The sequence below is a fragment of the Oreochromis aureus genome, linkage group 18, assembly GCF_013358895.1.
Source record: "Oreochromis aureus strain Israel breed Guangdong linkage group 18, ZZ_aureus, whole genome shotgun sequence".
NCBI classification, from domain to species: Eukaryota; Metazoa; Chordata; class Actinopteri; order Cichliformes; family Cichlidae; genus Oreochromis; species Oreochromis aureus.
The window spans coordinates 28,389,500-28,415,774 of record NC_052959.1 but is presented as its reverse complement, the minus strand read 5'-3'; the positions used below and the strand labels follow the sequence as shown (position 1 = coordinate 28,415,774).

The window sequence follows — 26,275 nt, the reverse complement described above, 5'->3', positions numbered from 1 at the left end:
GGAATTTAAAACTGAGCTAGTGCAGAGATGAAGAGAAGAGAGAGGATGATGCTGACAGCTTCAAAACAGTGATCATAAAAGAGCATTTTCTTAACTAGTCAGAAATTGTAAAGACATATATATAAAAATGATTGCCTGATAAATAATTTCTAAAGGGCATAAAGGATTTTTAATGTTTTATGAATTTCCAGGCACCCTTTTTACACAGTCGCACACTTAACTTAAATGCCAGAAAAATGCTATTGTTTATGAATTAAAACATGCAAAATAATTTGAAAAAGATTTTTAAAAATTCACTTTTAGCCTGATGAACAGATTAATGTGAAAAGATGTGAAAGTAAAAAAAAACAGGGCTGTTTCTCCGCAGATGTGAAGCAACGTTACAAAAAAAGGGACGCAGATGTAGATGGAGGAGAGGAAATTGGGAGGAAAAGGGACGGAGGAGTGAAGGAAGAATATACAGAGTTGTGAAGCAGAGGAGAGGAGGATGAAAAAGGTTTGAGACAGCTTCCCCCTGTGGATGCTGACAGAAAACAGACAGAAAACAGGCAGAGACATGTGGATGTGAAGGGGAGGAGGACCGTGGAAAACAAGTATGGATGCCTTCCCTGCTGGTGAGATGAGTCGGGATTGAGTGACAGAGGTGAAAAATAGGTGGATAATTGCAAAAGCGCGATGCGGGATAAGCAGGGGGAGCAAGAACAGCAGACAGGGATACATACAGGATATGCAGAGTGTGCACGTGTGTGTGTGTTTCTCTTGATTGGCTCATTTAAAAACATATTTTTTAGGCTACAGGATGAAAACCTCATTGGCCTTAACATTTAATTTCCACTTTGTGTAGAAACACTCATTTTCACTTAGCAAAATCTGAGAATTGTCTGCAGTAGATTTTCTCATCACTTCAAAACAAAACAAGTTTCACTCACCCACCAAAAATCTGAGAAGTCGCTGAGTGTTAAGCCTGAGCTTAAATATGTTTAAAATTAAACCCCTCATACTCGCTGTTTTGCTGTTGCAGTTTGGTGAATCACTCTCTGTGACCTCATGCTCCCCAGCAACAAAACACATGTCGCAATGCTTCACTACACTACAAATTATCTTCATATGAAGTACGTGTCCGAGCTTGTTCTCCTGCTTCGCACATCCCAAGTCCAGTCAGGATGGTGATTACGCACTAAAGGAATAGTTTGATGAATAAAATTATTAAACAAGATCAATCTGGAGTGGCAGATAGCACCCCTGATTGAAAAAAATCTATCTATGAGTGTCATTAAACCTCAAAAGGAGGTGTATCCAGGTGTCATAGACATACAGAAATATGAGGAACATGCAGAAGGTGATGCTCATTTGCATCTTTTGCACTGAAAGTGAATGATGCAGAGAATCCTTCACAGCATTGTTCCTTTCACATTTGTAAAATCAGCTCAGGCACAACCTGCTCCACCCTCTATTCACGCTCCTCCCCTTGCTTTGGACAGCATTTCTCAGCTTCTATTGTTGTCTAATTAGCCGTGCAGCGTGCATATAATTGTGAGAGCTACATACCTTGGACAGGCCTCCGCTGGCTGCCAGGATGCCCACAATACTTGCTGCTGTGCCCAAAGCTTTGCCTGATTATTGCCAAGGAGGAGACTGGCATGAGGATGTGAGGGACACAAAGCCTGGCACAGGTATACAGGCAGTGACATACACTTTTAAGCGGTGCCAGTATACATAACATGCCAGGGCTTTTCCTGTCAAATGATCTGTGCGTATATTTGTGTGTTCAGGTGTCTGTTTGCATGAATGCATGTGGACGTGTGTGTGTGAGACTATCTGTGGGTGATGTTAAAGCCGAGCAGACAACAAAGCGTCTCTACAGCAGGGTTGAGACCGGCATGTAGTTCTTCATCCCAACAAACGTTCACGCGCACATCAAAGATTCTCATTAGCCACGTTTTTTTTTCGTCTTTGAGGGCTGTAAATCAATTCTTCAAAAAGAAGCCCTTTCTTCTGAATGGACTTAATTAGAAAAACATCCAATGGCCTTTTGTTTGTTTTTTTGTTTTCCTATTTTATTCTTCAGAAAAGATTTTTTACAAGAGATTTTTCACATATTATCTCACCAGAACAATGTAACCATTAACAAGTAAATATCTCGATCAAAGCTTTTCATCTTCTTGATGAAAAATTCCTACTTTCTTAGTTTTACCAGAGCTTTTAAACACATTTCATGGCTTTCATTAGTTCCCGAGGTTTCTCCAATTGTTTTAGAAAGGCTACAAGATGTGCCTGAAATCTTTGAAAACCTTTAAAATCTATGATGCAGTTTATCCATTTTATGATTCTAATGCACTGCCTGCAGTTAGTGCTTCCAGGAGAATTTGATTTATACGAGCCACATCCACCCATTCATGCAGCACTTTTTCTCTGTCAGAGACATGTGATGTGTGGTGCAGGGAATAGAAACTTCAATACGTGGGCCCAGAGATCAGTCTACCGGCCTTATGATTAGTAGACCACCAGCTGTACCTCCTGAACCAGCTGTCAGAGCCTTACGTGTGCATATTTATGTTAGATTGTTTCTTTAATTTCTTGTATTAGTTGACAAATTCTTGTGAAGATTGGTGGCTGTCACAGAATTTTGAATACTAAAACACACAATTTGACAACTGTCCATCATTGAGAACTAACATTTGTACATACTCACGCATCCAAAGCGCAATTTTTTTTGCAACTTCAGATTTTCTGTGACAGTTCTATGCATTCATTATTTTATAAACTTATTATTTTAGGTTACTTCAGTTTGTCTGAGAGCACAGATTATTCAAAGAACTAAGAGAAACTTTCAGCTTTGAACTAAATATTATAAAGTTGTACAAAGCTCTATTTATTTTGGTGGCTTGGATTCTCAAACTTTACAAACTGATAGCTTGATGTCAAGAGTGCTGAAATGTAATTTTCTTCCTCACTTTTCCTCGGCGTTTGCTTCAGATATAACCATTTCCTTAGATGTATATGGAGCCATATCGCCTGCAGGAGTTTCTGCTGCCAGGGGGCTGATTGCATCAACTGACAGCCTTGCAGCAAAACCATTTTCACAACACCTCCGATAAGGCTGAAGTAGTTTTAAAATGTAATCCGTCACAGATTGTCGACTACCTGCTTTAAACTGTAACTGATAAACATAATCCAACAGAGTAGCGTAGCTCAGCATTCCTGCTGTGACCGCCTCATGTTTCTGTTTAGCTGGTTTGCCTTTAAAAGCTGAAGGAAATTGTTAGAGAAGTATAATTTTCGTAACATATAAAACTGAATCTTGCTCCGTGGGTCTATGAGAGATCGCTGGCGCAGTATCTCCTCAAAGCAGCAGGCAAGACTCACATTGTTTCTCACAGATAAGAAGAGGATGAAACAGGGGACCACCTGTGGATGTGGAACTCAAAGTCTTCAGACATGAGACAGTCTGTGACTGTGTGCTGCACATAAAAACACATGATGTCTGTGAAGGTTCTCAGTCATCCAACACATGTGTAAAACACATGATGTTACAGCGGGCGTTCCTGTGATGCTCTCATATTTTATCTTTAACTGTGAGCATCTCCTTTACAGAAAGAGGAATCCCAGAGTAAGCTGGTTCTGCCTGTTGCCCAAATAGAAACAATAGTTTGGAATCGTTTTCAGGAGCTTTAACCTCCTCAGGTCTGAATTGTTGTCACAGAAGACCCCAAAACCACCTTAACTGTAACACTAGTCAATCAGAATATTTCATGTTTGTTATTATTAAATTCTTCTTCTATGTCTTTGTAGTCAGGGAATAAAGAAAATGGTCATTCTAACTGGAAACCCCCCCAAAAAAGAAGAAAGTATTCACATTTTTTCCCTAAAAATAAAAATATATTTAGGTTTCTGGTGACCACCTATGATGACAAAAAACCTAACAGGGTTAAACAAAATTACATCACTTTGCATTATTATTACTAGTATTATTATTTAAAACTAACATTGTTGACTGTATTTGCATTTGTTTTCATTATTTGCCAGATTGAGCGTGGTGATTAGCTACAGGCTACAGCACTGTTAAAGGGACAGTTTGCTTTAACCTCCTAGGACCTGGCATCCACATATGTGGACATCACATTTTGGGTTGTCTGGACAAAAAATAGACCAAAACACTAAATTTTGCTCTACGTAAGGGTGATATCCACTTACGAGGACATTATACTGCCGCTGCCCTATCGAAATTTAAAGCGAAAGTCCTCAGTTCGGGTCGTAGGAGGTTAAATGTACATATTTTTCATTGTTTATCCATCTAGATTCTGGTTTTACCTGCCCAGTTTTTAGAGATATTGCTTTTATAATTTAATTCTTTATACTGAAGTACACCCACCAACCAGGTAAGCAGAAGGACTGATGACTCAGTCCGGTGACATTGTAAAGGCATATAAACATGAATGGCACTAAACATAATTCCTTCAGTAGTTCCCTAATAGTTTGTGTTTCTCAAACAAGCTCAAACATTTGTTTTGTACAGAGCACGCAGAGTTTGCATTTCTGTTATTACTTGTATACATAAATCAGGGAACAGCAACCAGCTGAACATATTTTTAAAAAGTGAAATTTTTATGCAAGCAAGGAATTATTTCAGCAAATTGAAGACAAATTTTCTAATTATAAATTAATATAAATTTGGGGGTTCGATAGATGGTTGTTTGCTGTATATGTTTCCTCATAATTAGTGTTGGTAATTACACTGTACTTTGTAGGAAATTTGTACAAAGAAGCTTAAACAGATTTTTTACATTGGATGTTTAGTTTTGTGGTATGAAGTCGGCTTTTTTTAATTTATTTACTTGTTAACATGGAAAAAGAAACGGGTAACTCTTCCTCAATCTGTTCTTGGACCCTTCAAAATATATTTTTAATGCATCTGCCATATTTTACTCCTCCCACAAAACTACAGCTAGAAGAAAGTTTTTGCTGGATTGTTATAATTTGATGTCATGTGATATGAGTTTAAAACTTAATCAAGGTGTGATATCAGAATAAAATACCTTGCACTCACTTGATACAAAGGTTATTCATTGCTGCGCCTGATATGATCCTGTATACACACTTTACTTGGAGTGTTGAGGTAGGGAGTGTCAAAACAATACGTGGTGGGAATGAGTGTTTCTGCTGCCTGCCATCTCACCTTTATTTCTGCCCCTAAGGTGTCACATCACTCCTGAGAGGTGGGAGATTGTTGCTGACAGGAGATCAGCTCCAAACTTTGTTTGTTCAGAGCAGACTCGAGTTTTTCTAAATCTAAATCAGAACTTTTCAATTTTAGGTTCTAGGCAAGATTTAACAAGTAGATTTAGTTGATGTCACGTAATATTTCCCAGGATAACAAGGGAAGTATAGGACAGAGCGGATAATCAAAGAAAACACTCTCTGGTCGGGTGATGAGTGATGAAGCTGACATCTCCTTTTCTTTCTCCCTCCCTGTTGCCCATACTCTTCCCATCCCCCTTCTCCTCCCAGTGGGCCCTCACATTGGCAGATACTGTGGCCAGACGTCTCCGGGCCGAGTGATCTCCTACACGGGCATCCTGTCCATGACCATCACCACTGACAACGCCATCGCCAGAGAGGGATTCTCTGCCAACTACACCATCCGCGAGAGGACCCTCCCCCCAGGACACGAAGACGAGGGTGAGCAGCTGGATTAGTGAAAGGAGTGCGCGATGCGGAGGGCAGAGCTGTCATCTGGTTCACTTCTTTGATATTTCTGGTCTCGTAGAGAATGAAAACAGAGTAAATATGAGCCAGTGTGTAGCTTCAACTCAACCTAGTTGTCCTTGAGCACGGGCAGTAGCTCCTCCAGCTCTGCAGAAGCCGGACTCTATCCGCTGTCTGACCTCTGGCCTCTGTGTTGGAGGCAAGACAAGCAGAATGAGAATTTATCCTTCAGGGGCTAATAGCATGCAAAAAAGGAAACAATTAGACTTTTCCTACATTTAGAGGGAGAGATTTAGAGTTTTTAGTTACAACCAACTTTGCCATTAATTATTCTTGTCATCAGTTAATCATTTCATGATCCTTTTAGTCCAAAGACATGTCGACATTTATGAAAGCGAGATCGAAAGCAGCTAAAGAAAAGGGCTTCCAGTCAATAAAAGCCCCAAAAGACACTGCATTATAAAATAACTATTAATGAACTATTAATGCAGTTGAATAATTAAGTTAATGATTGATGATCAATATTTGCTACAGTCAGCTGTTGCATTTTACAGGTTAAAGTCCATTTGTTGTGGTTGAAGTCTAACAAATGGACCAAAAATACTGCTTCCCAACTTTTTGGCTTATTTTATGATAAGGCAATTTATTCTCCTGACAGCTCATTCAAATAGTGTTCCCATCTAAGACCCGTTTATTTTAATACACGATAGCCCCCTGAAACTCGGCAGTATTTAACAAGAGTGGTGCATAGATGTGGGTAAGATTATATATTACATGCTGTGAAGCTTAGATATATTTTCTTTCCTTTTAATCATCGTACAACGCCTGGGATTTACGCACGACTCAGTAGGGTGAGGTTGGAAAACGCTGCAGAATTGGCGATAGCTGTTTTCTGAGTGACTAAAAGGACAAATTTGAGTCTTTAGAATAATATAACCAATCTTGCATATTGTTTTTGTAACTGATAACTTACCAGAGAGGTGTTTTCTGAGAGATAAAACCGATAGTTTTATGAGTTATTTGCAACAGCTGTGCTTAAACGACTCAACTTTAAATGAACCGTTACCATCAGACACGTGAATGTAATCTTATCACATAGTTGCTTTTAAATTAATTTCTTTTAGCTTTTATCTTCAATTCACTTGATCAATTTCCCCCATGAGGACACTATCACAAGGCGAAAAGTTCCTCATGCTTGGTTATTGTCTTTTTCGTGTTTGTCCATGTCCACGTGTTCGGGACAGAAGCCGTTTGTCTGCATCGGTTGACTGTATGACCTTGCTGGAATGCCTTTAGAGGTTTAAGTTATGCTGGCCTGTATGCTAACTGCACTCTGCTAACCCTGACCCCGGTCACCCCTCTGTAGGAATGTGTGTATGTGTTCAAAGGTGAGTTTCCTTAAGGTCCCCCAGTGGCGCTTTAGGAGAAACGAATGTAAAATACTCAGTTTGCTCTTCCAAATCGATCTTTAAGTGTTTTTTAGGGTAAGATTACCGGCAGCTGCACACAGAGGCCAGTGTTAGTTTTTTATATAAAACCTAAATGATTGGTTATGTCAAGACAGGAAATATAAACAGACTTGGAAATGGTCAGATACAAATAGTTTTTGGCCAAAATCACAAACCAGTTATTAGATATTTTGGAACTTCTGAGAAAATGAAATTATCGATACAAAAGCTTTTTGTTAATAAGTAACAGCAATGTCCGTGTCTACATGTAAATGTTAACTATTTGAATTTTTAAGGGAAAAAGCACAAAGTCTCTTGGTTTATTGCTCCAAATTTTGAGGATAGTCTTGTTTTAAACCCCTTTAACTCCAAAAGTGATATTATGATGAACAGATCACACTCACTCTAAGGGAAATATTTCTGTAACCAAACATGTAAATCACGAATTTCACCAGAGGGTCAAAGTTGTTATCACCATTTTTTTTTTCACTCCTCCTGTTTGTTTTTGCTGTGGGCGGAAGATGTGGGTGTTGTCAGCTTGTATCTGATGTTGATGGTGAGCATTCGAGACAGTGCGATAATGCACTGATGTGCATGTATCAGATATGTCAATTGGTATTTAAAAAGTAACGATAAGTCGCTTTACTAGCTGAATTTTCTGTTTTAGGATGTCTGACAACAGCCCTGGGTTTAGAAAAAGGCTCACACACAAATATACACATACACATGGGAAATTACTCTGCCTGCAGACCGCCGGCTAGGCTCAGCAGATTGAATCAAAGCTTCTCACCAAACCAAATCACATTGTCTTTTCTGCAGTTTTATACAACCAGGGTTAGCTACTGCTGCAGCAGGGGGTAATTCAGCAGTTGCCAAAGGGTGCATGGACACATTTTAGGGTAGCTCAACTGCTCTGACAATAAGAAAGATTTGTACTAAATAAACCCTGTGATACAGGCGAGAACACCAGCTGAGAAACAGTTGTTGATTTTTTTTTTTTTTTTTTAATTTCACATTTATTTAACCAGGAAGCAACTGGAGATCAAAATCTCTTATTCAATGGAGATCTACCCAAGACAGCGCACTGTTACGAGGTTAAAAGAATATTAAATCAAATGTAATATGAGCAGGCGTGGGATAAAAGTAAAGCAAATCAGGGAAAGCAAGTAACATGACACAAAATGCAAAGTGCAGCTTAGAATGAGCAATTCTTTACAGCTTTAAAGTCTCACTGGAGACAAAAACATCCAGCTTTAGTGTGCACTGGAGGTTACTCATGAACAAGGTGCAAAATAAAGTCCTGGCTACCTGTTATTAAAAAGGAGACATCCAGAGGAGCGAAGGCTGTGGAATAATCTGCCACTATACCGTAAGTTGACTCTGTGGACTCTTAAAAGAAGCAGACAATTAGGATTATTATATTTTTTTTAATTAAACTATCAGTTAAATTTATGGTGTCTTTTTAAAAGGCTGTAATGCCAAAGGAGTTTAGCCAGTTTGGCTTTGTAAATAAAAATATGTCAGCATTAATGAAGATCAGGAAATCAGACTAGTCTGGATAATGAAGTGTCGGAGAAGCAGCAGGCATGTAAATAATGTCAGAGAGATAATGAAATAGCTGAAATGTTAATAAACAGCCAGTTAAAATGCACACATTTAAAACAACTGTCAGATTAGAAGCTACAGCTTTAAATGTTTTATGTTGTTTTTATGCAGATTTTCACACCAGTGCTGCGCTTCAGTTTCGTAAAACAATCCACAGAGAAGTTTTCTCCAAGCAACGTGCTTACAGTCTTAGAGGAAGCAAACGCTGACGTCCTGCAGTGAATTTAAGGGTTTCTCTCACTCTGTCCCTGCCATCAGCATCAGCAGTGGCCTCCAGCAGAGCTTTTGATCAGCTGAAGCATTGGCGGGGGCTTCAGTTTGCATCCTTTCTTTCTTTTTAGATAGTGGGTACAGGGACAGGCTGGATGTTTGTCCCTCGTATACCTGCTGCGGCGGGGACGCAGGGGCTGTCTCATGAATAAAAATAAATTTGATGAGACGGGAGCCGAGATGGAAAGCAGAAAAAGACGAGAGAACTGGAGAGCTGTTAGGGATAAGCTTGTGTTTCAGCTGTATGAGAGTGCTTTCTTATGGTCTAGTTGTAGTTTCAGAGCATTTTCTGGCAAGAGGATTCTTCTGGGGAAAGCTGAATTGGAGGATTTGGGACTGAAAATTGTCAATTTAAAAAAATAAATAAATAAAAGATGATGAGCACAATATCCAGCTTTCTGCAGGCTTTAGGAGATGTCGCAAGCAAACTTTCTCCCCGGTTTATTTGTGGGACTTGGAATGATGTAGTGTGTTTGTGTCAGTCTGGCAGACCTTGTGTCTCCAGACAGCCCTCCCACACGCACACAGTCACACACACAAACACACATTTCTTTACGGCCACCCTCCCTCTTCCTTCCCCACACTCGCCTGCTGTTACAGAGTGGACACTCATGCCTAACAGATACAGATGTGCAGCTTGACTTTGTCCAAGCTGCTGTTTTTGGTCCATTTCGTAAGAGCAGCGGATTGCAGAGCTCTCTAAACCCACCGAGGAGTGGATCATCCTTCTGATAAAGATTAAAACTGAAAGTCACAGAGTGTTAAAGCTGAATCCAAACACAACAATAGCTCCAATATCTGCCTGCTTGGGTTTTTATGCATTTATATCCATTTGTATGCATAATAGCAGCTAAACAAACATTTTATTATTGTGATTATTGTCAATTTACTTAACAAAACATGTATAATATTTTCTCTAACAAACATCTGAAAGCCAGTTTTATTTTACTTTAACAATCATAGGTCACAAAGAAAAGCAGCAAATTATTTTAGAAGCCGAGAATAGCGAATATACTTGAAGAGAACATTGCCCATGTCTGCAATCACTCACTGCTCACTATAATGGACTATTTAGTTTCCTTTGAGTGCTTCTGAATGTATAATGAGTATGCTACACTTGACTATAAGCATCCCACAATACTTCTCTAAAGGCAGAGTACAAAAAAATGGTTCCTAGTCAAGCGTCATATATCATCGTGCACAAATAGCAGGGAAAGCAGAGACTCACAACAAAACTACAGCATTTATTAATTAACAAAAAATCTGTTGGTATGAGGTGAATTTAAATTTTGTGTTAGTAAGTACGAATTTATTCATTGGAAAACGCCCAAATCTTCCCAACGACCTCACTATATGGTTATAAAGGGTTTTTGTTTTCATTGTTAAAGATGCATTTTGTAAAAATCTCTGCAAATTGCAACAAAAACTTTCACCACTAGGGGCAGCAACAGACACACAGTAGAAACAGAAGTGGCGTTATCCACTTTGTTTAACGTTAATATTTTTATTTTTGCCCTGCCTCAATTTTTTCTGTTTTTTTAATTTATTTTTGTTGCCATCTAAATAAAGGTCACTTTGACTCACTGCACCATCTTGTGGTACTGTAAACTAAACTACAAACTAGTGCTGTCAGAGTTAATCTAGTTAAAATGACGTTAACGCCATAACTGCATTAACGGCACAAATCTCCGTTAGCGAGTGGGGGCGGATCGCCCCGAGCATGGGGCTGGAAGGCGCTAACGCATTAATGAGCTAACTGTGCTAACACATTGACGCCGTGCAGCCACACGCATGGGGCGATACGCGCCAACTCGCTAACGGAGATTTGCTGCGTTAAAGCGGTTATGGTGTTAATGTCATTTTAACAAGATTAACGCTGACAGCACTACTACAAACACATTAGTTTACAATAAGAACTTTTAATGACCATTGCTATACAGGGCCCATGGAAAAATTTGATTCACAGCGATGGTAAAGTACACAGCAGAAAATCAAAATTTAGTTGCAGATGTGATTAAAATGTGTTTATCCAAAATAGTAACGCCACCTGAATCCAGCTTTTAAAATGCAAGGATTTATTTAATCTGTAAATTGATTTATAGTTAGATTTTGAGTTACTTTGGACCCAGTTAGCCATATCATCTGCTTCTGTTCCATTTTCCATTATTTTCTTACATTTTATAGCTTTTTTTTGACATGCTGAAGCTTCCACAGCTTTACAGTAACCCTCCGTGGCCCTGACTAAAGCAAAAACACATAGATTGTTCAGTCAGATAGATTTTTATATATTTTGCTGGCTCCATAAGTCTGCACATGGAGTATAGCCTCTGAATGTGTAGATGCTGCATAGACATATCAAACCAGTGCAGCAGCTCTTTGTAATGACCTCTTACTGACTTCTCTGCATGCAGCAGGAAGCTGGGACAGACTACTTCACATTGTCTGGGCGACACTCTAATCACACTCAGGCTCACTTGTTTTCCTGCCTGACACAAACTCAAACTTGAGTAGTTGTTTTTTTTCCAACTCAGATTTATGACTCCAACTTTCAGAGCCCGGTTCTGGAGTTTAATGATAAATTCATCCATTAGTAATGACTGCATGCAAGAGCAAAATACCAAAAATTCAGTTCATCCAGCTAATGATGTGTGTAATAGACTTTTTAAACTCATATTATAGAAGCCGTTGGTATGATTTTGACAAACAAACATTTTCCCATCTAACCTGATGATAATTTATAGGCAAAAGAATTAATGCGTCTCTTGATTCACAACAGTAACTTGATGATTATTTTCTCATTGGGGGTGCTTTGATGTATACCTGTGCTGTGGAGCTATTTATCTGAAGGCTTTCTGTCTTTTTCGTCTCGTCAGATTTTGCTTGTATGGAGCCACTGGGCATGGAGTCTGGGGAAATTTCCTCTGACCAGATCACCGCTTCCTCCCAGTATAACTCCAACTGGTCCCCTGAACGTTCCCGCCTCAACTACCAGGAAAATGGCTGGACACCCTCAGATGACAACACGCGGGAGTGGATACAGGTGAGTAAATTTGTACTTATTTTTAACTGTCATTCATCATTCATTATCATTACGGGTTAGAGTTACTCATGTTTATACGTTTAGGTAATGTAGCGATAATTACTCGTATAATGCCAAATTTGAAGGCTCAGAATAGGTTAGAGGGATTGAAATTATGTCACATTGGCTTTCATTTTTAGAGTCTGATCTCAGACTGAAAGCATCCTTGCATCTCTGTGGAAAGACAGTGTTCCTCAGTTTGAACTTCACTGTACCACTGAGACCATGCTCACATCTGGTCTGAATATTGTTCACTCATATGTACCACTTCTGTGCATTTTATGGGGACACTCGACAGTGAAAAAATAAACCAGTCTGCATTATTCATTGGAGCGTGCCTCTCCAGCACAGATGACATCTCTTATTCATAGTGAAATCTGACACACTAGCATCCAGCAATCCCTGAATGAAGGAGCAAAACATACTTGTGTTGAAAGTTGGTTTTTTGACCCTTTAAAGAAGATAGAACTGTTCGGTAAATTTGTTTGGTTCAATAGTTGATCAATTTGGTCATGCTTGTGGAACATTTGACATAAAATTAATATAAACTGGTGAGGAGAAACTATTAATGCTTAGTTTGTGGTTGTATTCTTATAGATGATATGTAGATTGGTAAATGGACTGGTTCTTATATAGAGCTTGTCTACTCTGAGAGCTTAAAATGCTTTTAAACAACTCGCCTCAATCACCCATTCAAAGAAACACTTTTCTATGCTTTTCCTATCTGAGTGCTTTCTAACTAAAATTCAGCAACTTGGGGTTAGCATCTTGCCCAAGGATATTTAGCATGCAGACTGCAGCAGACGGGGATCAAACCACCAAGCTTCCTGCTTTACCTCCTGAGCCACAGCCACCCTAGATTAAAGATTTACATACAACTAATGCTGTAGTATGGTTAATGGCAGTTATTTACCACAGTATAGTGAGTTATTTTCTGAAAATACCACAAAACTATGCTAACTTGTTGTGAAAATTAAGCTAGCAGCTGCCTTGTAGCTTCTATACTAAGCCTTTTAGTTGTTTTTTCCCCATATCATGACAAAATATATATTATTATTTCTTACTTCTTTTGTTCTGCATATAAAATTAAAATTTTTATTCACCACCTGATATTTCTTCAGAGAGACAGTGTTAAGGGTTAAAAATAGCTGGAGCTAGCTTATGACTTTACTTGTAGCTAGCATTAGTTCTTTTGTGTTGCCTAAACTAAGAGACAGCCAAGCCAAAGCCTACTTTTTGTAACATATCAATAAAAATGTAGGTACTATTTTTGTATGGCAGAAAACTTTTTATTGATATGTTAAAAAAAAGTAGACTTTATTCTAAAAACAAAATGAGACCCTAGATGAGCCACAAACGTATGAGTCCTCAGGACAAAAGCTGCTTTTCCCTTATTTTCTGAAGAAAAATGTGGTCAATCAAATTTAGGTTTTTAACTGTGATTACAGGAACTAAAATCTGATTTATTTACATTCATATTAGAACCCATTAAAGTATCATACCCAACAGACGCTCAAATTAGTAAAACTCAAGGGACCTTTTTATAATTAGCAATTGCAAAACAAAACCAGCCTGTGAATTTCCTAATATGGGTTGAACCAATAAAAACAAAATCTACAGGAGATGGCTCCTTCACATAAACAGTCCCAGTGCTGAGGTGCGGCCACAGTCCAGCACTGTCCCATTGTCCGGGACAGGAACTTATAGAGGAAGTCTCACAATGCCCCTCGCAATAAGAGCAGACCCTCACTTCCCTCCTGTGAGGGTTACAACAGGAAGCAGACAGGAAGACGGCCTCAGCGGTGGATTAGTATTAGTGGCCCTCTATTGTCTGTCTTGGGACTTGTTTTAGGTAGTGGCTCATTGCTGAGCCCTCTGGGATATTAGGATATGAAGGACAGTGTTTTAATAGAGGTCAATGGGTAAATTAAGAAGAGGCTGAATTTAATTGAGCGTCACTTTAAATACTACATAAAATATGTAGTATTTAAAGGTTTGCCTTAAGAGATGTTAAATATTTATTTTTACTGATGGTACCAATTACTTTGAAGGATGTTTCATTTAGTGACAAAGTAGAAAGATGCTTGGAAATGCATTGTTAATGAGTTAAAACCCCTTTTATATGTTTCTTAGATTCTTTAAGGTTTCCATCCATCCATCCATTTTCTTCTGCTAATCTGGGGCCGGGTTGCAGGAGCAACTATAAATGCATTGGCTTTCCCAGGCCAGCCGTGAGATATAATTTCTCCAGCGTGTCCTGGGTCTGCCCCAGGGCTTCCACCCTCACCCAGGAGGCATCCTTGTCAGATGCCCGAACCACCTCAGCTGGCTCCTTTCGATGCTCATTTCCGCTGCTTGTATCCGTGATCTCATTTTTTCAGTCACTACCCAAAGCTCGTGACTATAGGTGAGGGTAGGGATGAAGATCGACCGGTATTGGATCACTTTTTACACCACGAAGGACCAGTACAGTGTCCGCATCACTGCAGCTGCAGCACCAGTCTGTCTGTCAATCTCCCGCTCCCTTCAGTCGTGAACAAGACCCATATACTTAAACACCTCCACTTGGTGGCGTAACTCATCCCTGACCCAGAGTGGGCACTCCACCCTTTCCTGGCTGAGGATCATGGTCTCAGACTTGGAGGTGCTGATTCTCATTCGTGCCGCTTCACACTCGACTCGGAAACGCTCCATTGTTAGCTGATCTTTAAGGTTTATTATCATTAAAATGGACACTTGGCATCATCTTGTTGCTCAGTCTTGCTGGAAAATCTCTTTTATAATGTGTTACTTGAAAATGAACATAGAAACCTAGAAGATTTACTAAGAAATTATCTCTTTTTTTCCATTGACTCTTAAATAAATATAATGAGCTCCCTTCACAAAAGTTTTAAATCAGCAAAGACGACTAGGCTGGCAACAGCTGTCACTTTAACCACATATGCACTGTGGCAGATCTACTAACATTATAGATGGAGGATAATATTCCTGCAGAGGAGAACTGGTTTGTTTCTGAGCTTCTGGGCAAAGTATTACAAGGCTGCCATCTGCACGGTGCAGATTACTAATTATACACACAGTGGACAGACAATGGGACAGCAATGTGTTTATAAGTAATATGTATGTGTGGTGTATTGCTTAATTTATTTGCTTTGTTTTATTGCACACTCCTCTGTGCAGTTAGATGCTAATTTTAATATCTCAGAGAAGAAATTGGGAGTTGTTTAATGAATCATTTCTCTTTACAGAGAACACGCTATGCTTCTGTCACATTTATGCTGCAACATTGGTGAAGTCTTTGTATTAAGGTTTAAAAACTCTGTTTTAGACAATTTATTCAACTCTTGGCTCCGTATGATGTCTAGGGCTGCCACGATTAGTCGACTAGTCACGATTACGTCAACTATCAAAATCGTCAACGACTAATTTAATAGTCGACGCGTCATTTGAAGCTTTGTAAGATCCTGAAAGACGGAGGAATAAGTAGTAGGATTTAAGAGTGTAATAAAGGACTGAAGCAGAAGATGGCAGCAATGCATGTACAAGGATGCCAGCTGCCGTTAAACACCAAAGAAGAAGAAGAAGCAGTCTCGGGTGTCGTAGCTGTGTCCAGCATTTGTAGGCTGATTACGTGACAGCAACGCAACGAAGGCTGTCCAAATTCGAAGACTCCAACAAATGCGGCCGACAAATGCCGCCAATTCCAGTTTGCAACAATGGCAGCAGCTATTTAGTTTTAATATTACTCTTATTACTCTTTCTGGGTCACAAAATAAACTTTTAAGATGTTTTCAGGCGAGAATGTAGCTGTGTAAACTTCAAATATCTGCTAGATTTATCAAGACATCAAATATTTGCAAAAGTGCTCTGACGTTTTCGGAGACGTCTGTTACCCACCAGCTCGATAGCTAGCCGGGGGTTCAAGGCTCACTAGAGCTGACGAGAACAGCGAACTCCCGGCACATCGCTTTCAACCCCCCGCCCCCCGCGGTCTTTCACTACTCAGGTTAAACATGATATATAAGTCACTTAAATAACTTAAAAATGTTATTGAGAAAAATGTCACAGAGAGTTGATTTCCCTAATATGGTAATTACACAGCTCACAGAGAGTACAGACGTCCCTCCCACCAGATGTTCAAACCAAATGTTTACCAAGGATTATACAAAACTGTGACTCATGCAAAGCTATTTCCGCATGGACTAAGAATGAAAATGCATAAAGGTCGCTTTGAGCACATGTGACACTGTATTTAAACAAGTGATCAAAAATACTGCATGGACTCTGGTTATAATTTATTTGTTCTAATCTCATTAAAGGTTAAAACATAAAATTAGCTGATATAACAAATTTGTTTTGACACCTCTTCGGGAAGTTTGCACAATTAATGCAGAACAAGCCTGAAGCGTCAGTTCAGGTGATGTTATACACGAGTGCAATTAATCAAATAATTATCAGCTGACACACTGAGAATGGCGCCTAGCTTTCTTAGTAATGTAGGGCTTTTTAGGCAGCATGGTGGCTCCAGGAGGTACTGCTGACAATCTGGGCCTAGAAAAATTCATGTCGCTCACTTGTTCCAGTTCACTGTTATTGACACAAACACCCATCTGTGCAGCTGCAGTGCAGAGACACTGGCATTTTTCTTATTTCCATCAATTAATCTATAAAATCTGCTGGGTTTTTTCTTGATAACAAAAAATGCAGCGGTAAAACACCTGGCTTGAATGTGCCTTTTCAGCAACATTGCTTCTCCGGTGTTTCCATCTCAGAGCAGACTGATTGTAGATACTGCAGGAGGTGACGACACTGCTTGTATCAGAAAGCACTAAATGCTACCAGGTCCAGTTTGGTGTGTGAAAGCAGCTTTCTGCATGTGTGTTCATCCGTTGCTCGCATAAAGAAACATGAAGAAACGGCAGACCATCCCCCTGCCACGGTGATTTATAGCCTCCAAACCAATGCTGTTGCTCGCCCCTCTGACTCTGTGAGGTATTTGAGTTATGACTGGTGGTTTTTGTGAGGAGAATTTTCCCATTTTATTTGATTAAGTGTGGTGCGTGGCCAAGTCTGCACAGCATGGTTTGCCTTACGGCTTTCAATTCATCTTATTTGAAAAAAAGGAATTATGACTTAGTTAATTCTTGCATGCCTGCCTCCACCACTGCAAACACCTCTATTATTCATTTAAAGGCATTTATATTTTATTGATACTATTTTCAGGTTCCTATTCATAATGTGATCGGGGTGATGTTACCCGGTGGCAGTGTGGATGGCGACACACCATGAGCTCATTATCTAGCTGTATGATAAATATGTAATCATATTTTGCAGTGCTGCGTAGTGACCCATTTCATCAACATGCTGGATATTTGCAATTAAATGAGACCCAACTCCTACAAACACATTTGCTCAAGAAGAAATACTGAAGTTTTACTTGTGCTGCAGTAAAATTAACCAAGCAGGAACTTTGCAGTCAAATGAGCTTTAAAAACAACTTTTAATAAAAAAAATTATAAACTATGAGTCTGCACTCACAACTCAAGTGTAGCGGGTTAAAGTGCAAGCCCTCCAATCTCATCATGCAGGCCTTTGGCACTCTTTCAAAGTGGAAGCATACCAATATGTCTCCAACCATCAACAAATGAAGTGATAGCACCAGGTGGAGGAGCCCATCTACTGGCAAGATCTATGAGAGTGATAACATTTGATAACTGCCATTTAATGGGCTGATAACACTCTGCACTGGTGCATATGGGGACATTATAATCTCATTCACATGTTTTTGAATTAAAATTTTAATTGAGGAAAATGCAGATAGATATCTATTATAGATAGTTGTGGTTTAACTACTTGTGGTTAAAATTAAAATAGTTTGAAATAGCAAACATTTTAATAACTGACTGTATTTATCTTAATTTCTAGAAGATTTTAACAAAAAATCACTACTTGGGTAAGTTTAATTAGCTCTAAATTTACAATTTATTATGGTTGTTATAAATATTTTATTGTTTACACATGTTTAAATTGGGCTCCACTGGTAGAGCAGAGCCACAGCACAACAGCGCCAAAGTAATTTGTTGGATACTTAAGATTAAAAGGCACTATATATGTGCGGAGCGTTAAATGATTAAAAGCTACAAACAATATGTTGAGCATATTTAGAACATGTACTCGAACATGTATTCAATACATTTCTAATTCTTGTAATTACTACTTACTCTATTATTAATAGAAAAATTCCAAGGCAGTTATATTGAAGTCCGAAATAAGAATAATTCATAAATGAAACAAAAAGTTATTAATGGTAATCGGAAAATTCTTGAGCCGTGTTGAACTTTCTTGCCATATGGGAAACATGGTTAGTAGGTGCATCTTTACAATTGACCTGTTATTGAGGGCAGTGATGTAAACCCAGGAAAGGTTTCCTTCCCCTCCTGGCTTCAGGTATTTATAGAACCCCTGCCATTTGTCTTCAGGATCTCTTTGACGCCACCAGGAAGAGCATCTGGAGAACTCATTTAGACAACTCGCAAGTGAGGTGTGTTACTGAAGCCGGGGCATTAGGGAAGCGGAAAGACAAAAGATCATCCACAGAATGTTAACGGGTCGGCCTATCCAGAGCAGACCTCTGGAGGAATGCCACAGTGAACTTCCAAACCTGGGAAATATCATTAACCAAGACAAATAATCAGTGCACGTCAGACTTGTTAACACAGAAAAGTGTCCAACAGTTGTGATGAACGAACTGAAGAGCCTTCGCACTGATTATAAATATAATTTCTCAATTAGTGAGAGAGGAAAGGTCGAAAAAAGGTGATGTTCTCATCAGTTATGTCAATCATTCACCAAAGAAAATAATGCCCCCAAACCATGTAGATCTAATTAGTGCATTCATTAGCTCATTTTAACTGGAAACCCAAGGCTGCTAAAAAAAAAAAAAATAGAAAAAAGACGTAGTTGGACAGTGAGAACAAAATATATTTCTTTTTAAGCAATGCCAAGTAGTCATGCTGTAATAAGATTTTAAGGATCCCGTGGTTCTAAATGGCACTCAGCAGATGCATAATTGCATTCAAACAAAAAACATTTAAAAGTGACTTTTTTTCCCCCTCCAGCAACAATTAGGGCCATTAATGATTTTGCCATTTAATGATTTTAACACTGTAAAAGCAAGCCACATGCCACAGCTTTGCAAAGCATTATTTGCAGCATTAGTATAATTTAATAGTAGAATTTTAGCTGTTGGACATCACTTCAAATTCACTTCCTTGCAGCATGAAAATCAATGAGCAGTTAATGAGAATTCTCTGTTATTTTATTATTTTAGAAGGAAACCCTGTAGTTCCAAAAATATATTTAAAATTACAAACTAAAAAAAATAACTCAAGAAGTGGAATTAGACGTCAACAGATGCAGCTTTATTTCAACATTTGAATATAATGTGAACTCTTCACGGTAAACATAGCAGCAGTTTTGCAACCGCTTTTTAAATGATTCTGTATTCATATATTGGACTGTCTTCTCTGACTGTTCCAGGTAGCCCTTGATTTCCAGTATTATCCAGGTAGCATTAAGCTCACAGCAGGTCAGGATGTGCTACATGCCAAACAAGCTAGCATGTCGCTAAACAAGCTACATGGTGTATGGTGTATCTATTGGATAAACTTTAATACATGCATTTTGGTCTGACAGATCTTTTCACCAAATAAGTGAAATACTACATAAAAACTAATAACCTAGCCCAATCCCCCATTCTTCTTAGTTGTGCTTGTTATGTGCATTGAAATGATCTTTATCAGATGGCCATATTATTACAAAGTTTAAAGTCATGGTTTTATGACTGTATTGGTTTCGTTGTAGAAGGCTGTCTAAAATGAAAATTAGGCTTTTTAAAATCAAATAACTTTCTAGAAGTGGGAGATTCTTTTGCTAGCTAGGTAACAGTTGTTGGGCTATGTAACCTTTATCACAGCTTCCATATGCGCTGTAAAGGATGAACGTGTTACTCATTGTTGTTTGATTTGACAAATAATCAGCCTAATAAAATATCAGCTGTATGGACAAAACCTTATGCTAAATACATGTAATTAAAATTAGTATTTAGGTAGTTTTGTAGTTTTCCACACGTTCCTACCATCTAATTATCTTTTTTATCCATAAAAACAAACTGCAATCAGCTGCATCACCACAGGCCTCCACTTTCCTAAGTAAAAACTAAAAACTTCAGATGAGAATGGAGTAATTGAGGCTCATTCTTTCTCTATCACTCTAAAAGCAGTATCCTGTTTTGGCAGGAAGTAACAGAGTTTCTGTTCAATCTCATTTAGCCATACTTCAGCTCGAGTTATGTCCCCTTCCTGCATTTTGTTCCCTTCATTAAAAAGCTCTAAGTGTGACCATTTTCTGTGGCATAAATGGTAGGCACTGCCAAGTGTTGAATAATTAGAAGATGGAAGAGCAATTACTCTCGGTCGCTTGATGGAGGAAGTCTGGAGAATGGAGTTATGGCCGGCCGCTGCAGAAAACATGTAATGACAGCAATGGCTGGCCAAAGGATGGCTGTAAATGGTTTTCCTGAAACACTTTGTTTAATCTTAAGTAAACAGTCTCCCTTTTCTTTAAAAGCTCTTGTGTCAAATATTGTTTTCGCCACTGAAAAAACTTTAGCAGTACAGGGAAATAGCAGTCCCTCCAACCCGTTGTTATACCCAAGATGTTTGGTCAGGACCCACAGACATCATATTTTAACATGCTGTAGCATCATTTTTGAACATGCATGGTCACCAGATGGAGTTCATTACGAGTCCCTCAGAGATACAGACGCCATGAGACCGCAGCCAAAAGTGGTCTGGCAGGGTTTTCACTGCAGGACATGAAGTCACTTGTAGTGTAGATAGAAGTTTACCTTTTAACATGTGATTAAAGTTGTGAAAGGGTGTACTTTAATTCAAACCATGTACTTTCATGGGCTTACGAAAGTCAAAACAAACGTAAAATAAAGGTGTTGGGGTAGAAAAAAACATCCCAGACAGGATTCGGACTTTTGTCTTCTGGTTGGAGGCTGTGGGATTGCCCCGTCCACCACTCCAAAAACCAACTACTGCAAACTACTGTAGGTTCTGGTACTTCCTCCCTCACAGTGGAAACTGACACTAAGGGGGCACTTTTTGTGTAAAACTATGACGAAAAATGGCAACGTTTCCATAATACGATTAATTGGGAATGAGAATCTGTCGATTTCTCAAGTCAGGTTTTTATAAAAACTTATAGATATCTACTATGTTACACTAAAATTAACATTAAAATTACTCTAAAATTAATCTTTTTGTTTCCATTTCTGAATCAGCTCTTTATCCTACACGCAGTATTCACGACTTACCTCTTCGCCTCCCAGTGTACTGACTTACCTTCTGTTTTTATTACAAGACCAGCTTTTCTTAATTTAAGCCTTTATTTAATCAGAAAGTTTCTTGTGATTGAAATCTCCTTTCTAAGGGACGCCTGGCCAAGAAAGCACACCATTAACCGCAGGCTGCTGTGGCAAAATCTCAGATAAATTTCTCCGTCTACGAGTGTCCATTAAGTACAAAATCACAGCTCCAGAAACACAGAAATGACTGTGACACCTACTATTGATGGTTTAGCACAAAGTAATATTTTTAAACTCCTTTTAGCACTAGCAAATTTTTAAACATCTAGCTAAAATGAGCTTTGTTAAAACAAACCTTCTTTTGGGATTATGCATTTCCTAATAATTTTAAATTGGTACCAGTTTTTCCAGTTTAGGGTGCCCTCTGACTTAACTTTCCCTGACTCGCTTCACTTCCTAAGTCAGCTCTTAATACCGTGATGAGCAGCAGAGCAGATCTGGTAGCTTGTTTGTGATTTCACAACAAAAACCTGCTGTGTGAAGCTTCTCGGTCACATACAGTATGCATAGTGTATGTGGGTGAGACGTCTCGTGGGAATTTAGATGAGAACAGAGCTGGGAGCGCCGTCAAGTAATCCCACAAAGTATCGTTTCCCAGGGGTCTCCCTGTCAGTTACAGATCCCACAAAGACCTGCAGGAAGCTATTCTCTGCTCTGCTCCTTAAAAGGAAACAGTGGGAGAAGTCGAATCCTGGCTTCTGGGGTCTTCCCATGTACAATATCACAGCTGCAGTGTCTCTATGGTAATATAATTACACACCATATATTATAGGCATCCCACATATAGCTGAGTGTATTTTGGTATGCAACTGATAATTTAGAAACTCAACAAACAAGTGACTGAGTTTAAGAGGAATTAAATGGAAGCCCCATAGAAAGTCTTCTTTCTATCGTTTCCAAACTTTGGAGAAAGTCGATGTGACGAACCCGAAGCTGCGTGTTGGTGAAATAAGACATCTTAATTTAAGATAAGCGTTAGTGAATGTGGACATTTATAGACCACTGTGAGGCTTTCTGTTATCACTGCTGCTCTCTTTGATGATAACTATCACTTCTTAATCTCCTTTTTTATCGTTTCCTTTTGCAGCACTTTGAACAGCCGTGTTTCTGGACACTGCTGTGCTGCATTGAGATAAAAAAAAAAAACCTTCCGCCATCTGAAAAATTATTTTTATCTGTTTTTTTAGCCCTTAGATCACAATTTCGTGAAAAAAACTGGGGGGAAATGTATTGCCAGGAGATCCATTTTGATCGAGTAAAATGTGTGGTTGAAAAAAAATGATCGCTTCGGAGATTTTTGCTAATAATTTGAGAAATCTGCATATAGCTGTCCTACTGTCTGTTTAGCTCGACAAATGCTTATCTGATCCTCTTCGAACTCGTTGGACGTGTTGCTCTGCATCGTAGCGAGCACGGTGCTGAATCTGAAGTCGTCTGGATGAGCTGTTTTTATGTTTTAAGTTGTTCTGTGTGGCCAGTGTTGCCCCTACAGCAGGTGTCTTGAATCTGACGTAGCCACTTTTATTTTTTATATGTCAAAGCTTTAAGTGATTCTTTCTATTCTCCAGCTGCAAAAAAATGTGTAACCTTTAAACCACATTTAATTTAAATCTACGTCATACCCTACATTTATCGCCAAGCACTTTATCTCTCAGTCTAGCTATTTCCTGAGAAAGCTACAACTCCAAGTCTGCACACTCTGTGCAGCCACATTTGAACAGACCAATCACACGCATGCATTCAATGAGCGTTTCTTCATGAGTCCTCTTGTCAAAACTATAAACTTAATGACTGCGTGCACGTTAAGGACATCTGTACATCATAGTTACAATCTCTCAGAACAGACTGTACTAGTTAAAAGAAAAAATTGAGTTACACAATATTACGTTTCCATTTGGGGGACTTTTAAGCATAATTGAATCATTTTCATTTCACATTCTTTTCTGTATTTAGGATTTCTGGGTTTGTCTTGAGACTTTGTTTGCTATACTGGATAATTTAACTCAGACAGACACATGACAGTAAGCTTAGTCAGTCTAGCCTCAGAGTCGAACTGAGAAAGTCCCAGACACATGATGCTTTTTTAAAACTGTCACTGCGAATCGCCTTGTTGTCGGCCAAGGTCTGAGTTTTTAAGAATTGAAGTGTCAGAAAAGGGGAATTGAGATCAAGGAGGATCAAGAACTTTACTGTTAACAACAAGACAAAAAGAAAGCGTTTTAGCTAACTCCTTACATTTCCTGACTGGTCTTTATTTTGCTATTTAGTCCAAAAAACATCTTCAGCACCTATTGTCGTAGGTTTGAGTAATGCTGGGCTCACACTGTGCGATTTTTGGCCCATTTTGAGCCGATTTTTCAGTCGTGCGACCGTTTTGTTGATCGGCCCGAGTTTGGCCTTCATCGTGCGTCGTTCAGTGTAGTATACGTGGGGTAACCAGAAGCGATTAACACCTCACGACCAGCTCCCGAGTGTCACCGCAGCCGCTCACACTGCGCACGCGCAAACACATAAATGTCGGTGAAAAAGACGGAGTAGCACAGCAGTGCAGCGTGTGATCTGGACACAAGCATGGAGGCACTTGTAGAACTTTGGAAAGCAAATCTGAGTCTTTTCGATGTGGCATCACAAAATTATCACGACCACAACAACCGTGAAAATAGTTGGATTTCCTTTGCTGCTCAATCACAGCTGCCCATCAGTGTTTTTCATTAGCAATTTGGCAAAGTTGATGGTGGTGGTGGTGTGAGTCTGTGTGAGTGAAAGATGGAGAGGGAGAGCGAGCGACAGATTTTCCGTTATAACCTTCATTTTATGGACGCACAGTGTGAGCACTCAGGTCGCATCAGAGCATCGGCCGTATAGTGTGAGACCCTGCATCGTGACCGACGAACTTCTAACCCCTGCGAGTCAATCGTGCAGTTTGAACTGAAGCTGAATAACGCGACTGAAAAAATCGCACAGTGTATGCCCAGCTTAATACGGCGGTTTAGCCCTGGATAGCGTCCGCAGGGATTCCCTTCGAGCTGGCATGCCCCTCATCCCGCCCGTGGTCGAGTTACATATTTATTCTTTGCTTTGAGTTGTTGGTTTAACACAATCTCTTAAAACCAACCCCACAAGTCACGCACTAGTTAGTAGTAATGCAGACTGACGGCCATAAAAGTAGTCATGACCTCTTGCAAACACACACTGTCAGGCGTGTGGACAGTTTTAGACGTAAATCGTGTGTCGTGCTGCATTTCTTCGTGGGGAAATTTTACATTGTTGTTAATGAGAAAGCTCTGACATGTTGCGTCTAACAGACAAAATCAATCAAACAATAAATGAATGAAACAGTCCAAATCTGAAGTCACTTCTGGGATTAATAGCTAAAACAAGAGAGATGATTTCAGCCATCGATGCCTCCTCTCACTGGCTTTAAGTGCATATTTGTAGAAAGTGAGTATTCATTACTTATAACACTTGCCAGCATTTTACTCATAGAAACAACTGGCAGCATAATGTTTCTGTAAACTCTTTCTCATTAGGTTATGTGTCTGAGTTTACAAATGGGGCGGCATATCTCTCCAGCATCCTCCTCTGATTTTTCACTGTCTACTTAATGATGAATCACGGTGTAATTAACGAGGTCTGAGTCCTTGTTTCCCATATGCCTCAAGTAAAACAGAGGAAGACATTGTAGCCTATCCAGTCAGTGCTGCTTTCATATTATGTTCTTATTGTATATTTTCTACAAGATACAAGAACTAACCTGCAGAAAATGCTTCAATTCTGCAAAAACAAGTTGCTTTATTTCAGTACAGGCACATTTTGACACTTTAAGATGTTCCCAAAGAAACACAATCTTATGCTTGAGTGCACTGGGGTTAAATCGGGCCTCAAAACTCAGAACTTTTGAATCTACAGGCTTTCATTTCCTTGCTTAAGTGCTCTTTGACAGTAATTGTTGTTCAGTGGAAAAGCATCTGCTGTTGGATTTTCTGTCACAAATCCACTCCTTTAATCGCCGCTCCTAAAATATTTTTGTCTCTGATGTCCCCCACGGCTTTCACCCACACACTTTTTACTTTTACTCTTCTAACAGTTTGTGCAATACTTCTAAAACTGTTTCATTTTTAGCTAATTTTCGATTTCACTTCATTCTTTTAGCAATCAATACATTCCTCTTAGTTACTTACTATATTTTCAAATGCTAATTTACTATTATCTAACTATTTTACCCAGTTCAACATTTTATCCTTACATTTCCACTCTTTATGTACTGTATTCACATGTTTATTCACCTTTACTGATTGCTTTTATTACTGTTTATCCATCACATAAGTAACTATTTGGAATTTTTAGGCAAATCTTCTTCAAACCCAACTCTTGATGGTCTCGTATTTCTTGTTATCAGCCACAGATTATACATAAAGACAGTCTGGGGTTTCGGCATGTTGTAATGTTGTAATTTCCACTTGGTTGCAGTTGTAGAATTGAATCATTTCCCGTCGTTGGACTTTGTTGTCTCTACAGGTGGACTTGGGGTTCCTACGATTTGTCAAAGCCATCGGGACGCAGGGTGCCATCTCTAAAGAAACCAAGAAGCACTACTACGTTCACACATACAAAGTGGACCTGAGCTCCAACGGAGAGGACTGGGTCACCGTGAAGGACGGCTCAAAGCAGAAGGTAATGATGAGTCACTTATTCTCTTACAATGATCATCTACCTAATGCTGACAAGTAATGA

At 39.2% G+C, this 26,275-nt stretch overlaps 1 protein-coding gene across 1 annotated transcript in view; it reads left to right on the top strand.

The window, feature by feature from the left end:
• Nucleotides 1-26,275, top strand: part of LOC116331633 (neuropilin-1a-like) — a 95,778-nt gene that overhangs the window by 39,268 nt on the left and 30,235 nt on the right. The window contains exons 5-7 of the mRNA XM_031754377.2: nucleotides 5,509-5,679; nucleotides 11,903-12,069; nucleotides 26,060-26,215. Coding sequence (XP_031610237.2) covers nucleotides 5,509-5,679; nucleotides 11,903-12,069; nucleotides 26,060-26,215 — 494 coding nt within the window. The remainder of the gene's footprint in view (nucleotides 1-5,508; nucleotides 5,680-11,902; nucleotides 12,070-26,059; nucleotides 26,216-26,275) is intronic.